Below are 16,725 nucleotides of genomic sequence, written 5' to 3'. Positions count from 1 at the left end.
TTCACTTGAGTTGATTTGGTTGAAGCATTTGCCATAGGAGTTGGGATTTCTAGTGAATCTACCTTTGCAATTGTTTTATGACAATCATGCCGTTATGCACATTTCTTCCTATCCGGTGTTCCATGAACGTTCAAAGCATATTGAAGTTGACTGTCATTTTGTACGAGGAAAAGTCATACGTGGCGATTATCGGAGTCGGAGATGTGTTGAATTTATTTGTTCCAAGCTGGGATTATAGGACTTTTAATCTCGGAGATTTGTTGAATTTATTTGTTCCAAGCTGGGATTATAGGACTTTTAATCTCCATCTCGAGGCAGTGTTGGAATGCATTATTGTGTGTAGGGGTATTTTAGTCACATCCCTTTATATTGTAAAGACGCGCGCGCGCACACACACACATATATGGATTATCCTGTTCGTGGGAGAGAGGATTGAATACTCTTCCTTTCTCATAACTCCTGGTTTCTATACTCTCGTTATCTTTTCTTCTCCATCAAACCCTAGATTATAACAGAAACAATAGCTGCTGAATATTTATAATTTTACTTATTTATCTTTTGCGTGGTTATCATGTTGTTAAAATGCTGACTGTGTCATTTAACTTATCTTGAGAGCTTTTTGAACATCCCAGTCCATATTCTGGATGACTGTCTACCTAATTTGTTTTGATAGTAATAGTATTCAATACCATAGCTGGTTTCCCTATCCATGAGCATCCATTGGTTATTAATTCCAAATTAAGATTACCATTTCTGTTTGTCAATGGTGGTTTTCTTTCCTTTGTTGTTTGACGTTGTTGCTCTAAGTGCCAGATATGGTTTTCTATACTGAAGGTATTTTGTCATTTTTTGTTTGATATTGGGATGGTTGTTGATTCTTAGTTTCTTTGATATATATAGATATGCTCCTGCAATGGACCCATCATTGACTCTTAAGTTCTACGACCGGACACCCGAGCAACAAGCATCATTGGGATTCCTTGTTGATTCATCGTCAGGTGGAGATGAACTTAAAACACAAGCTGGTAGTGAAACCTTGCCCGAGGACAGGAACCATGCCTCTGACGGGTTGAAAACAGAAGCACATGGGTCAATTGGAGCTGTGGCTGGTCACCGAGCGATTGCTCAGGGTAATAGCGAGGAAGTGGCTGAAGCCTTGTTTAAGTACTCTGCGCCAGAAGAGGTACCTCTGCTGTTATAAGACACTTTCATGTTATTTCGATTCTCATTTTATTGTTTACAATTTGGAAAACACTTATTCATGTTGAACAGGTGATGACCTTCCCGTCAACATGTGGCGCTTGTGGCATTAAATGTGAAACTCGAATGTTTGTGACAAGTATCCTTTGTACTTTCAACCCCCACCAAATATATATATATATATATATATATATATATATATATATATATATATATATATATATATATATATATATATATATATATATATATATAGGTGGGGTTTGTCTTTCTTTCTTTTCAATGCCAGAGTAGATATTCTGGCCCACTCCACCCACTGCGTGAGGACTCATATCACTTTCTTGTTGTAGTTAACCAGCGAAAACCTTAGTAAACCAAGAAAAAATAATAATAATAAGCAAAACAAAAAACAAAAAACAAAAAATTGTCATGCATCCCTGGAGATCAGTCGATAGATCTTATTTTTGTTGGTGATCTTGTATAGGTAAGTGCATTGTGCTTCTTGTTTTGGCCATGTTTAGGTGGGAGGTCAATCCTCAAGGCCTGTATGTCATACCTGGATATGCAAAAGATCAAGTTGTGTTGGTTCCCAGATGTTGAAAATGTCTAGGAGTGCTCAGGAGATTTTGATTCCTCAACATGATCTGGAGGGCTTTTTCATTCAATATCATGGTGTATTTATGCTGCGGGTTAGAGAATGTTTACAAGGAAATTCTCTGTTTGGATTTAGAGTGTGCAATGTTTGTTGTTGTTGTTCCTGTACATGTTGTCATAGTTAGAGCCCAAAACCCACATCTTCACTTTCTACCTTTTACACGGCTAGTTGGATACTCTTAGAGAGAAGATTTTGCTGAGGACACTTAAGAGGGCGACCCTTGGTTGCGCCACTGTGCTTCTTCGTAGTTGTAGCTTCAATTTGGCTTTGTTAAACTTTAGCTGCTTTTAGATATCCCATATTTTCAAGAAGTAATTGTAATGGCATCTTCTTGCGATGCTTGTGGTTACCGGAGCTCTGAGGTACGTAGCCATCAATTTTGAATTATAAGCTCTTTAAGGATGTGTTAATTTTGGTAGTTCTTATAGATGTCCTACGATTTGATGGCTGGTTTTCTTTGTTGTTTTAAGAATGCATCTTCATTGATCTGGTGTACTTTTGTTAACAGGTGAAGCCAGGTGGACAAATTCTCAAGAAAGGAAAGAAGATTATGGTCCATGTACAGAACATGGAGGATCTTAGCCGGGATGTGATTAAGGTTCATCTTTCTTATATTCTTGATATTTAATATTCTAAATTTCAATCTAAAAGCAACAAAGTGAGCTATTTAACATTTCTGTTGATTAAGAAGTTATTTCTCTTAACCGGCATTTGGATGGGGACCTTGACTGTATATCTTACCTAATCGCCACTCTAGTTATTTCATTAGCACTGGAAAAACAAATCCCGAATCGCTTTAATCCCGGCTTGGTTCAGTAAAAAAAACACCAGATATTATACCATCGATTTTATGTTACAAACTACACCAGTCAACTTGCAGCTATGCAGTTGTCATTTTATTATGATTATTTGTTAACATCTGTTGCCATTTTCTGGGTTAATGTCTCAATATTCCATGCCTAGATGGTGTTGAATAATGTCTATTTAGTGTAGTTTAGTCATCACTTGTAGATTATGGGTATTGTAATCACTGTACATTGGATGCCCTATTTGGGGCCTATATACATCATTTACATGAAGAGCTCCCTAGTGGAGACTCTCCATCTTCTCTACTCCTCTTCTTCTTCCTCTCTTCTAACCCAAGCTCATTTTTAACATGGTATTAGAGCAAAGACCCATGAGAAAGAAGAAAGATGAACAGTCTATCTCTCCCACGCCATCTCGCTGCCATCTCTCTCTATTGTTCCCTTTTTGTTGTGTTCCCGATTACTTCTCTTTCTTTCTTTCCCGTCTTGCACAAACCCTATCACTATTTCTGCACTGCTCAAATCCCCTACAATCTCTACTCTCGCACGCATCTCTGATTCTCCTTCTCTTTCTTTTTTTGTGTGGTTGCATAACAAAATCCCTAAAATACCTCTCGAAAGTATTTCTCCAAATCCCCCGTCACACATCTCTCTCCATCTCATTTCTCTATCTCGTGTCTCTCTCTCACGTGCAAAGAGGGTTTGCCGTATCCTCCCCTATTTTGTATCCTTCAAATATCTCTCTCATGTATTTTCTCCACTACGGCACCCAAAATCCGTAAAATCTCACCTATTCTCTCAGATTTTCGTAAATCCTTAATCGCACCTTTCGATTACTTCTCTCTGGTAATTGCACCATTCTAGCCATGCGATTACAACTCTCTCCCACAATTACTTTCTGGCTATGTGATTGCAACTCTCTCCTTCTCTTGATGTCTTGTTGTCTCCTCATGAGATTATTTCTTGTCTCCTTATACGATCAGTACCAAACATGAAAAAAAAATAAAAAATCATGCTGATTCTATCTATGTTTGGCTTATTCCTTCTTTTTTATTAACCTAATCTCCACCTAGAACCCTCTTTGGCTTCCTAAATCTCAATTCCAAACCGAAATCTTTCCTTTCTTTCTCTTTTGAATTAATTTGGAAAGAAATATTCTTCCCAAATCCATTTTGGCTCTCCACTCAAAACCCCCAATCTCAACTTAAAGTCCCCTATTTTCTCTTTTCTATATTTTTTGTCCTCTATGGCACCTCAAGTGTTTGATGAAATGTCTCAAGGGGTTTTGTGCCTTGAAAGTCTTCTTGTCGTCTCTTTCCAATTTTTTTTCTATGTCTTTTGTGTTGTTCTTCAAGGTGCACACCAAGTGTTCGATGAAATGTCCGAGAGAGGTATGGTGCCTTATTTGTCTTCGTTTCATTGCAAGTTGAAGGTATTCGACCTTCAACTTGAGGGGGATTGTTGTCATGTAGTTCTGTGTCTTTCTTTAGGGGGAGTGTTTTCTTTTTCTTAGTATAATTTTCTTGGGGGAGTGTTGTTGTTTCTCTCGTGGTTGTGTTTTTCTTGATTGAGAGTTTTAGTCTTCTCTTTGTGTTCTTTGTTCATCCCCTTGGTGGTTGTTATTGTTTGCCTTGTTGTCTTCTTTCCTTGTCTTGTCATCTCCGGGCTCATGTAGTCTCTTCCGAGGGGGAGTGTTGTTGTGTTCTCCTTATGTTCTTAGCGTAGTTTTACGCATTAGTTTCCGGGTTTATGCCTTATCTTTTCTGGGCGATGGTGTAAGGACTCAGATTTTTACTGCACGGATCACTACGGGCAACAAAACATATTTATTCCTGTAATTACACAGCGGCAGGTTAAAGTACATCCTGAATTTATAAAAATTCCGAGTATGACATATTTAAAACCTTTTTACATCTGAGGAGATTGACTAGGTTCATCATTTCCGTATTTCCTCAAGTGGCTTTCACGCTTCTTATAACTAAGGTTCCTCCTTGACAAATACTACCGCATCCAAATTTTCAAATCCTGGTGGGAAAAAGTGGGTTAGGAGAGCAGGTATATAGAAGCTTCGACAAGTAGCTGAAATCAATAATAAGAGACAATTCTATTATTATATGCAGTATTTTGTATAGAACAAAATATGAATTTAAAACTAATATTAACGGGATTTTTATAGAAACAATTTAACCAGATAGTAAAACAAACCATTTAAAGCCCAATAGTTTCCAACTATTTCTATTTCTGAAGTTTCTTATAACGATCTGCCTCACCCTCATATTGTCCGCTTTGGACTTGGCCCGCTTCCGCTTTTGGGTAAGTCGACGGCTCAGAGGTACAAACACGTCACACGAGAGAGACTATTGTACATTTACTTCTTCCATTTCTCATTTTCGTTCAAACTTTTCGTGCATATGAAATCCAACATTTCATTTCATTTTCCACAACGAAACACATTTCATCAGTTTGAAACAAATATGATTTGACATTTCCGAAATTTAAACAATGAATATTTGAAGTAAAACGGATAAGAAATATCTGAATAAAACAACATATAATCATATCCCTGCTACTTTCATTGAGAAAAGATATCAGTCGAGTCTAGCTATCACCGCCTTATCAAACCCGAAAAGTGGGAATTTGAAGATGCTTGACCTTGAAGATGACAATGATCAGAGAGAAGTGATTCTCCTAGCCTTTTCCTTCTTCTCCCTCTCCTCCTCCCTTTTCTTTCTCTTTCTTCCTTTTCTCTTCCTGGCTGCTCTATTTATAGGAAAAACTAAGGGGAATAGTAACATGTGAATAGTTTTTATGCATAATACCTGTTATTTTTACCGGGTATTACATTCTACCCCCTTTAAAAGAATTTCATCCCCGAAATTCCTCTCTCCATACTCTCAGGAGAAAATGGTTCTACTCTAATCATAACAACAAGCAATGGTTACATTATGCATCTGTAAGACGAACACACGGAGGATTAGATATATTTCAAGCTCGATCTATTGTCTATGTTTCATCTATCTAACCCCTTTCCTAAGACATACCCAAGACTCGTGCATCCAGGTTCCTCACAGACTAAATCTGGTGGCTCTGATATTGTCTGGTTCTAGACTGCAGCCATCTTGGTTTTGTTTTTCCGCAGAAGACGCCTCTACACAGGGAAGGTGCGTATCTACACAAATAGCCCGAGAACTTTTTCTCTCCGCTTCCGGTGTGGGACCAACACACCCTATTAGAGGAGATACATCTCTGATACCAACTGTAAAGACTCAGATTTTTACTGCACGGACCGCTACGGGCAACAAAACATATTTATTCCTGTAATTACACAGCGGAAGGTTAAAGTACATCCTGAATTTACATCTGAGGAGATTGACTAGGTTCATTATTTCCGTATTTCCTCAAGTTGCTTTCACACTTCTCATAACTAAGGTTCCTTCTTGACAAATACTCCCACATCCAAATTTTCAAATCCTGGTGGGAAAAAGTTTGTTAGGAGAGCAGGTATATATAAGCTTCGACAAGTAGCTGAAATCAATAATAAGAGACAGTCTAAGAAGCACGAGTACTCTCCGGAGGCCCACGTACTCGTGTCGGGTGCGGTTGCTCTTGGGTGGGGTGCGTACCGGGTACGCACCCGGGTTTGTGTATGTATCGGGTGCGTACCTGGTTCAAATTAAATCGAAAATTACAGATTTACAATAGAGGGGCTGTCCCAATTAACAAAAGGGGGGTTGAATATATCAAAATATCTATAATATATCTATATCTTGTAATTAAAAACCTAACAACTTAGAAGTAATATTAGATTTTGGTGATGTTATCGTTATTTGATTGTTCTCTAATTAAATTGTTTGAATTCTTTAACAAAATATTTAATTTTTTATTTTTATAAATAGAGGAATAAGATTGTACGCTCGACCGTACCTAAAGTTAGGTACGGTATAGTGCCAAATCACATGGGTCCCCCATTTTTGGTGGGCATCTAAACCATTCATTTGCAAGGCCCCATCATAGATAGGGTGCGTACAAAAAATCAGCACCATTGAATCATCCTAACCCCTCCAAAATTGGAGGCCAAAATGGGCAGATTTGTGGACAAACACTGTCTGTCCATTTTGGCCTCCACAAATGGATGGGTTAGGGTGATCCTATGGAGCTGATTTTTGGTATGCACCCTATCTATGATGGGGCCTTGCAAATGAATAGTTTAGATGCTCACAAAAAATGTGGGACCCATGTGATTTGGCACTCGACCGTACCTAACTTTAGGTACGGTCGAGCGTACAATCCTTTTCCTCTTATAAATATATAATAAAATATAAAAATATATTATATTCAGCGTACCCCCAACGTACCCGTATCCTATTTTATTTTAAAATCACGTATCCACGTACCCGTATCGTGTCGTACCCGTACCCGTATCCGTGCTTTATTGGAAACAGTTCTATTATTATATGCAGTATTTTGTATAGAACAAAATATGAATTTAAAACTAATACTAGTAGGATTTTTATAGAAACAATTTAACCAGATAGTAAAACAGACCATTTAAAACCCAATAGTTTTCAACTGTTTCTATTTCTGAAGTTTCCTGTAATGATCCGCCTCACCCTCGTTTTGGCCGCTTTGGACTTGGCCCGCTTCCGCCTTTGGGTAAATCGACGGCTCAGAGGTACAAACACGTCACACGAGAGAGACAATCGTACATTTACCTCTTCCATTTCTTTCATTTCTCATTTTAGTTCAAACTTTTCGTGCATATGAAATCCAACATTTCATTTCATTTTGCAGAATGAAACACATTTCATCATTTTGAAACAAATATGATTTGATATTTTCCAAATGTAAACTATGAATATTTGAATTAAAACGGATAAGAAATATCTGAATAAAACAACATATAATCATATCTCTATCACTTTCATTGAGAAAAGATACCAGTCGAGTCTAGCTATCACCTGCTTTATCAAACCCGAGAAGTGGGAATTTGAAGATGCTTGACCTTGAAGATGACAACAATTAGAGAGAAGTGATTCTCCTAGCCTTTTCATTCTTCTCCCTCTCCTCTATTTTCTTTCTCTTTCTTCCTGGCTGCTCTATTTATAGGAAAAACTGAGGGGACTAGTAACATGTGAATAGTTTTTATGCATAATAGCTGTTATTTTTACCGGGTATTACATTATACCCTCTTAAAAGAATTTCGTCCCCGAAATTCCTCTCTCCATACTCTCAGGAGAAAATGGTTCTACCCTAATCATAACAAGCAATGGTTACATTCTGCATCTGTAAGACCAACACACGGAGGATTAGATATCTTTCAACCTCGATCTATTGTCTATGTTTCATCTACCTAACCCCTTTCCTAAGACATACCCAATACTCGTGCAACCAGGTTCCTCACAGACTAAATCTGGTGGCTTTGATATTGTCTGGTTCTAGACTGCAGCCATCCTGCTTTTGTTTTTCCGCAGAAGACGCCTCTACACAGGGAGGGTAGGGATCTACACAAATAGCCCGAGAACTATTTCTCTCCGCTTCCGGTGTGGGACCAACACACCCTACTAGAGGAGATACAGCTCTGATACCAACTGTAACGACCCAGATTTTTACTGCACGGATCGCTATGGGCAACAAAACATATTTATTCCTGTAATTACACAGCGGAAGGTTAAAGTGTTAGAGATTTTACAAAATGATATTGAGAAAATCAAGTGAGATTTCACAAGTTTTATTTAAATTATAAAACAATTTTAAGATAGGGCCGGTCGACCGGGGTATCCCGGGCGATCGCGGATAGATTACTGGAATTTTAATTAATTTCCAGGGAGGTGTCAGAGATCGACCGCGGTTCTTTGGATCGTGAAAAATAAAATGAACAGGCGCATGCCGGCGGGACACCGCGGTAGCCCGGTCGACCGCGACTGTTTGAAAAACTATGCGTTGAGAAGAAATGTACATGGCTTTTCACTTTCGTTTTTCAACCTTTCTTCATGTCTTTTGCTTCCTAACAGTCATGGATAATTTCAAACATAAGGGACACCTTGTGCATGATCCAAACCACTTAAATCACAAAGGGATGTGATCAAATGGTGATCATTCAAACCAATCCAAGAGATGTCTTAAAGGGATGTTTTCTTTAATGAATAAACATCTAATGCTCTATAAAAAGAGCAGAAATATGTCTTTTCATACTACTGAAATTCAGGTATTGCTATACTCTTCTCTCTCTAGCAATCTCGTACTGTCTTGTTTTTATCAAGTTGTTTTGTTCATTAAATAGTGCACAAAAGACTGTTTTCTGCAGAAACAGTTTTGTGTTTTTCCCAAAGGCTTGAAGTTCTTGAAAGGCATTTTGGGTTTGATTCCACTTGTGCAAAGTGTCATCAAACATTTGTAGGACATTCCTACATGGCTTCATTGTATCTTGGAGGCAATTCGCAGATCCCCTTTGTACACAACTGGTGGGGGCGAAATTTGTCTTAAGGAAAACGATTACGCGACTTGAAGCAACTCTACAGATTCATTATAATTTCTATATTTTAGGAAATCCCACCAACATAAAGTACATCCTAAATTTACAAAAATCCCAAGTATGACATATTTAAAACCTTTTAACATCTGAGGAGATTGACTAGGTTCATCATTTTCGTATTTCCTTAAGTTGCTTTCACACTTCTCATAACTAAGGTTCCTCCTTGACAAATACTCTCGCATCCAAATTTTCAAATCTTGATGGGAAAAAGTGGGTGATGCAGCATCATGAAGAAAAGAAGAGAGAAATAGACGAAAGAGGATAGAATTAGAAGAATAGGGGAAGAAGAGACGAAAATAACCTGAAGAAGAGACGAATTTAGGGAGAAGTAGAAGAAGAAGAGAAGAATAGACGAATTTAGGGAGAGGAGAAGAAATCAGAAGAGGGAAGAAGAAAACCAGAATTTGAGGGAGAAGAATCTTTATTCAATATCAATCAAAGTTAATAATCTCTACTACATAAGGCTTATATATAGGCAATTAGGAGTCCTTAAAATAAGGAAACCGCCTAATTTAAGAATCCCTAAAAAGTAAATATTGAAATAAAATTCCTAGAAACTAAAATAACATAAAAATAAAATTTTAAACTAAATAACATGGAAATATAAATCCTAATGGGCAAATATGCCACTTATTAGCCTATTATCTGCATCAGTGGGTTAGGAGAGCAGGTATATAGAAGCTTCGACAAGTAGCTGAAATCAATAATAAAAGACAGTTCTATAAAAATATGCAGTATTTTGTATAAAACATAATGTGAATTTAAAACTAATACTAATATGATTTTTTTTATTAAAACAATTTAACCAGATAGTAAAACAAACCATTGAAAGCCCAATAGTTTCCAACTGTTTCTATTTCTGAAGTTTCCTGTAATGATCCGCCTCACCCTCGTATTGTCCGCTTTGGACTTGGCCCATTTCCGCTTTTGGGTAAGTCAACGGCTCAGAGGTACAAACACGTCACACGAGAGAGACTATTGTACATTTACTTCTTCCATTTCTCATTTTCGTTCAAACTTTTTGTGCATATGAAATCCAACATTTCATTTCATTTTCCACAACGAAACACATTTCATCAGTTTGAAACAAATATGATTTGATATTTCCGAAATTTAAACAATGAATATTTGAAGTAAAACGGATAAGAAATATCTGAATAAAACAACATATAATCATATCCCTGCTACTTTCATTGAGAAAAGATATCAGTCGAGTCTAGCTATCACCGCCTTATCAAACCCGAAAAGTGGGAATTTGAAGATGCTTGACCTTGAAGATGACAATGATCAGAGATAAGTGATTCTCCTAGCCTTTTCCTTCTTCTCCCTCTCCTCCTCCCTTTTCTTTCTCTTTCTTCATTTTCTCTTCCTGACTGCTCTATTTATAGGAAAAACTTAGGGGAATAGTAACATGTGAATAATTTTTATGCATAATAACTGTTATTTTTACCAGGTATTACAGATGGTTTCCCCATCGTCGGTCGGTTCTCTTACAGGCGACAACTTCGTTTTTCCGTCGACTTCTCTTTTCTCGGTGTTGGTTTCCCCATGTTGGTCGTCTCTATTATGGCAAGCGACAACTTCTTTTTCCTGTCGACCTCTCTTTTCCAGGCGATGATATCCCCATCGTTGGTCAGCTCTTTTACAAGCGACAGCTTCGTTTTCCCGTCTCTTTTCCAGCCGATGGTGTCCCCATTGTTGGTTGGCTCTTTTCAGGCGACGATGTTCACACAGTCAACCTTGTTTCCAGACGATGGTTTCTCCTTTGTTGGTTGCTTATCTTCTCATTTTCTTTTTCTCTCCAGGCGACGGTTTCCCCGTTGACCTTATCTCCAATTGTTTCCCCATATGTGGTTACCTTCTCTTGGCGTTATGTTGCTTAGTCGTTGTTCCTGCTCGTGGTGCTTCACCGTTGTTCTTGTGGGCTCCTTTTGTGTGCCTATTTTACTCGATGGATCTCTGTTATTTCCTTGCCGAGGTGTCACCGTTCGATCCTTCGTGGTTTGCAGAAGTATTTGCCGGACTCTCATTCAGGGGGAGGCCCTCTTTTTTATCGCTCTCGTCATGTTACTTCAGGGGGAGCTGCTCTTTTTCGATGACTGTTGATCTCGATGTTGTTCATGGTGGCCGTTGTCTTTTGTTTATGCTTTTCATTATGTATTTACCACATCAGCTTGAGGAGTGTTATATTAAGCTGGATGTGTGCATGGGATTATGTTCTTTTTTGTTATTTTTAGTTGCTGTTTTAGTTTTCTTTGTACGAAGCTAGAGTTTCATGGCATGTACACTCCAACTTGAGGGGGAGTGTTGAATAACGTGTATTTAGGGTAGTTTAGTCATTACTTGTAGATTAGGGGTATTGTAGTCATTTTACATTGGATGCCCTATTTGGGGGATAATAAAGCTGCCATCTACATTGCTACCAATCTCGTGTTTCATGAGAGGACCAAGCATATCGAGGTAGAATGTCATTTTATTCGCCAGAGAATACAGAGAGGCGAAGTTCAAGTTGTTTTCACTCGATCTGTAGATCAGCTAGCAGATGTATTTACCAAGTCCTTAAGAAAAGCTATACTCAATGAGATTTGTAACGAGCTAAGAATGTGTAATATCTACATTCTAGCTTGAGGGGGAGTGTTAGATATAATATGCATGAGGGCAATATAGTCATTGTACTTGTCTTTATAATATAAATAGCATAGTGAGGTGGAGCAACCGAGCAAGTCTCCACTCTTTCATTCTCATTCTCTGACTCTAACAATATACATCATTTACATGAGGAGCTCCCTAGTGGAGACTCTCCATCTTCTCTACTCTTCTTCTTCCTTTCTTCTATTTCTAACAGATGGAACATGTTTACTCTAATAGGTGGCATAATTGAGAATGTCAGGAATGCATTTGTTAGCCAACATATCTTTGCTTAGCCATAAAAAGAGCATTTTGGTTATTAGCCAACATGAATTTTGAGGTTTAAACTAAATTGAATTTGAAATCGAAAGAAATATTTGAAAAGAAGAATTCGAATGAATTTATGCAAGCTAATGAATTACACACAAACTAATTGGACTATATGTAAAGATAATTAATCCATATGCAATCTAGAACATGATCATGTATTAGAAGCAAACTAATCTAGCATATGAATCCTCAATATGCAAAATCTGAAAAAATATAGTAAACTGAAAATACTAACCTCTAATGGGGTCCTACGGTTGCAATCCTCTGCTTTATCTTTGAGGATCTTGGAACTCGTCCAAATTTTCACTTATCCTTGAAACTTCAACAAAATCTTCAAAAGTGTGAAGCCTCATGGTTTCATCCAAGAGTTATATGGTGTATTGTAGTCTATCACTGCCTTGTCTTGGGAATGCATTGACTTTATATAGACTGAGGATTTCTGAGCAAAACCCCTTGAGAAGCAATGTCGGGCTAAACTGTAGGTCTAGACTTCGTACAACCACTAGCTTAGCAACTGATCTAAGGGTCAAAAATTGATTGCGGATGCAAATAGTAAGTTTTTGGGTTGAAAAATCAATGGAGAAGATCAAAATTTGTTTTTGATTTGTAAAATCCGAATTCTAATATCGGGTTTTGTGGAAGAACAATCCAAATATCGATCAAGATGCAAAATCATCCATCGATATTGTATCTTACCAATCAAGTGTCTGTACTCTCGATCGAGATTTTAATCTCAAAACATATTTTATATAAAAATCTTTAAAACTATCTTGAGATACCTTATCTCTAGAAGTTTGGTTTTGAGGAATGGTCTTCTACCTGAAAGCTTTGGTTGTGCTTTTAAGGTAGTCTTCTCAATAGTTTAATTCTCAGAAGTCCTTCGATTTTTTCAAAGTTTATGCACCTCAGTAACTTAGAAACACTATCATCTCTAGAAAGCAACATCGGAGCAAGGTTTTAAATTGCGGTTTCAGACCCCACGGAAATGGAAACATTTCGGTGTTGGTTGGAAATTTCAGTGGAAATCTTGTAAAACCAAGGAAATGTATGAAACATATGCAAATGATAGAATTTAAAGATGAAAAGAATTAGCACAAATACACACGTAGTACTCATCGTATAAGCATGACAACCATCCATAATGGTCTAAAAACCTCAAACACATAATGACATGCACTGTCGCGCATGTCAAACAATTTATCACCTGCCAAATTTCACATGTAATTCATATAAATAATGCATGCGCCACATTTTACATTCACTTCGTATAAATATAATTATATAATACATACTAAGATAGTATATGACTATTACACTCACGATTTTGGTTTATGCACTTCGGTCATTTTGATTTCGGTTTCGGTGGGGATGGAAACGGAAACATCTCTGTCATTTCATGTCGGTTTCAGTGGAAATTTAAAACCATGCCTCGGAGATTTCAATTAATGTCTGGGCATTCTAGAACAAAATGGGGTGTTTGCACTTTCCGAAACAACTGCGTGAAAATCCTTATGTATGTTGTACCTACATTTTTCGGCTTGGCCAAGCGAACCAAGTATCTGAATGACTATTGGTATCATCCCATGGCAGACCAATACATATTGAGCATTTGGGTGTCTCAACTGATATGTCTCAAGTATAGGCTGATATACCTATGATTTTTCCTCACATTGCCCTAAATATGAAGCGACGTTGATGATTGAGAAGATAGTGCAAAATATAACATGATATATACAGTTGGGGCTCTTATATTTTATAATCCTGGTGTCATCCTTTTGTACAAAATATTAGAGCATATTAAGTATTAGAAAATAAGTCATAACCCGATTTTTCTTGCAATCTCACCACCCGTTAAATTCTGTTTCTTTTTTAGCATCTAATACTAAGGAAGAGTGGGAAAAGAGAGAGATGAATGGTCTTACCTTACCATTCTTGTCATTTGAGAGACATGAGCTGGAGAGATGAGTTGACGGTCTTACTTTCATTTGGTTAGAAACGTACTCTATATACTCACCGACCAATCCTGTTAGAATGCTAGTGGTATGAAATGCGATTAGGATCTGTGAATTTTGACACCTATTTTCTTTTCTAATTTTTTTCTTATCCTTCTCCTATATTGTACCTACATATAGTATTGTAAAGTATGTGTACTTTGAGCAACATTTTCTAAGAAGGTACTCTCTTATATCTTATATCAATAGATTTTTTAATTTTTCTCGGAGTTCCGAGAATTTCTCTCGGAGTTCCGGGAATACAAACAAAAGTTAGAAAAATGTTACTGGACCATTTCTCGGAGCTCCGAGGAATTTCTCGGAGTTCCGAGCTCGGAGCTCGGAGAATTCTCTCGGAGTTCCGAGAAGCCTATATACAGCAGATTTTCAATTCTTGTTTCTTTATTTATTTGGGCTTCCAACTCTACACCAAGTTGGGATTGTTATGAGGGTTCCTAAGTGTTGGAACACCACAAGGACAATCTCTTAAACATTTTAGGGTGTGTGAGATTACTTTATTTATGCCTCTAAACACCTAAACTAGGATTGGATCTTTACATTCTAAAACGACTTCGATCTTCAATTACGATGCTTCAAGTCTTCATGCGTCTTGGATCTCCGATATCTTTGGCCTTCCTAGTGCAGTCCAATGAGAGCTTCTTGGCCATAATCCAAGCAATCTTGTCTTAATATAATCATGATCTACAACTTAGTCAATTAAACACATTAGTGATATAAAATCACTTGTGTATTGGAATCATCAAAAGAAGATGGGAATGCCAAGGTGGGAACCATTGGGCTTACACTCACCGACCAATCCTGTTAGAATGCTAGTGGTATGAAATGCGATTAGGATCTGTGAATTTTGACACCTATTTTCTTTTCTAATTTTTTTCTCATCCTTCTCCTATATTGTACCTACATATAGTATTGTAAAGTATGTGTACTTTGAGCAACATTTTCTAAGAAGGTACTCTCTTATATCTTATATCAATAGATTTTTTAATTTTTCTTTATTAATTATAATTATTAGAAATTAGTGATTATAAATTACCAACATAGGAACAATGTCGGTTCCTGGTCTAGCAATAGGATATAAGAGATTATAAATTTATGGAGCATTAATTATGAGAGCCCCAACTGTATTTGTGATTGAAAAAATAATAAACGCATGCAAAAATTTGTGGGAAAAGAACAAAAATAAGATACAGGCTGGAAAGAAAGAAAAATACAAACGGTCAACTATATACACTTAGATCTATGTCAAGAAATGATATTATATTAAACAGAAGGAAGATAAATACGGAAAAAAAATAAAAATCATGCATAAATGCCATGAAAATTGGTAGATACATGGATCAGGTCAAGATAACTCTGAGTTCATTTATTTTCAAGTTATTTTGCATTTTCATTCAATATGTTTTTGATATTTTAAGTAATCCTTAACAAAAGGGAGGGAACGTGTCATTTAACTCACCATTCAAACAAAAAATGTCATTTAACTCAAATGTAGAAAATTCCCAAATATCTTGATCTGATTTCGAACCATTGATTCATGTTTCAATATTCTTCTTGGTGCTCATTTGATTATACGAAGTAGGAAATGGTGATATGACTCTTTTTCCCCAAGGAAATTGCCTAAAAGATTGAAATATTTTTGGATTCAGATCCCATTACACAACCTAGAATAATTACGTGGTTTCGACCAAACACAGGTGCCATATTGGTACGATTTCTGTTGATTTACGATGATATGATCAATACAGCCGCATATCATTGTTGACACGACTGATGCACACTCTATCTCGGTGCAATTTTCAGTTAGTCTCCATACACGGGTTAACAATATTTGATACTAGTCGGCCAATATGTATCATATCGGCTGATATTTCGAATAATGGGTATATTTCGTAAAAGCTTCACATAATGACTGTAATGGCTGGTATAGTGCTTTAGCTAAGTATGTGGTGATTGGCTTTTGCTGGGTACAGTTTCAATAATATTTTTTTCTATTATTTTTAAGTTAGTTCTTCGAATGATTATATTTCAAAGTGAGTCAAAGCGGAGAAAGCAATAGTAATTTTACACTGATAGAGTCATTCCATATTGTTTTTTATCTTGAGAATTCACATGCACTACCTGACTTGATTCATGGTTGTATTTTCAGTCAGATACTGCAAGTGTTAGGGTCCCAGAGCTTGACTTGGAGCTTGCAAGTGGGACATTAGGTGGAGTTGTTACAACAATTGAAGGTTTGATTACTAAAATTAGAGAAAGTAAGTTTTTCTTCTACCTTTTCTTTGTAATACTCCTATTGTATCACTTGTTGGTGCACTCATAAAGATTTAATTTACCTACCTTCTCAATCAGTGTTACCTGGGCGCTCCAGTTTTTTGGTTGACTGAAGTTTCAGACACCTTGGATTCCTGGACACCTCTAAACATGACACAACACCATTTCATTTACCTACCTTCTCAATCAGTGTTACCTGAATGCTCCAGTGTTTTGGCTGACTGAAGTGTGTGTCAGATACCTTGGATTCCTGGACACCTCTAGACACGTCACGGCACCCTTGGACACTTA

The 16,725-nt window shown here is 37.1% G+C and overlaps 1 protein-coding gene across 1 annotated transcript in view; it reads left to right on the top strand.

Moving 5' to 3' along the window:
• The window catches only part of LOC143860068 (uncharacterized), an 87,121-nt gene that overhangs the window by 57,360 nt on the left and 13,036 nt on the right, over nt 1-16,725 (top strand). Inside the window, exons 10-14 of the mRNA XM_077370579.1 lie at nt 901-1,183; nt 1,273-1,339; nt 2,147-2,217; nt 2,364-2,453; nt 16,310-16,418. Coding sequence (XP_077226694.1) covers nt 901-1,183; nt 1,273-1,339; nt 2,147-2,217; nt 2,364-2,453; nt 16,310-16,418 — 620 coding nt within the window. The remainder of the gene's footprint in view (nt 1-900; nt 1,184-1,272; nt 1,340-2,146; nt 2,218-2,363; nt 2,454-16,309; nt 16,419-16,725) is intronic.

The sequence above is a fragment of the Tasmannia lanceolata genome, unplaced genomic scaffold, assembly GCF_043159265.1.
Source record: "Tasmannia lanceolata isolate RefF3 unplaced genomic scaffold, GAP_Taslan_0.1 ptg000037l, whole genome shotgun sequence".
In the NCBI taxonomy this organism is placed as follows: domain Eukaryota; kingdom Viridiplantae; phylum Streptophyta; class Magnoliopsida; order Canellales; family Winteraceae; genus Tasmannia; species Tasmannia lanceolata.
Note: the sequence above shows the minus strand (reverse complement) of the source record. Positions and strands in the feature narration are given on the sequence as shown.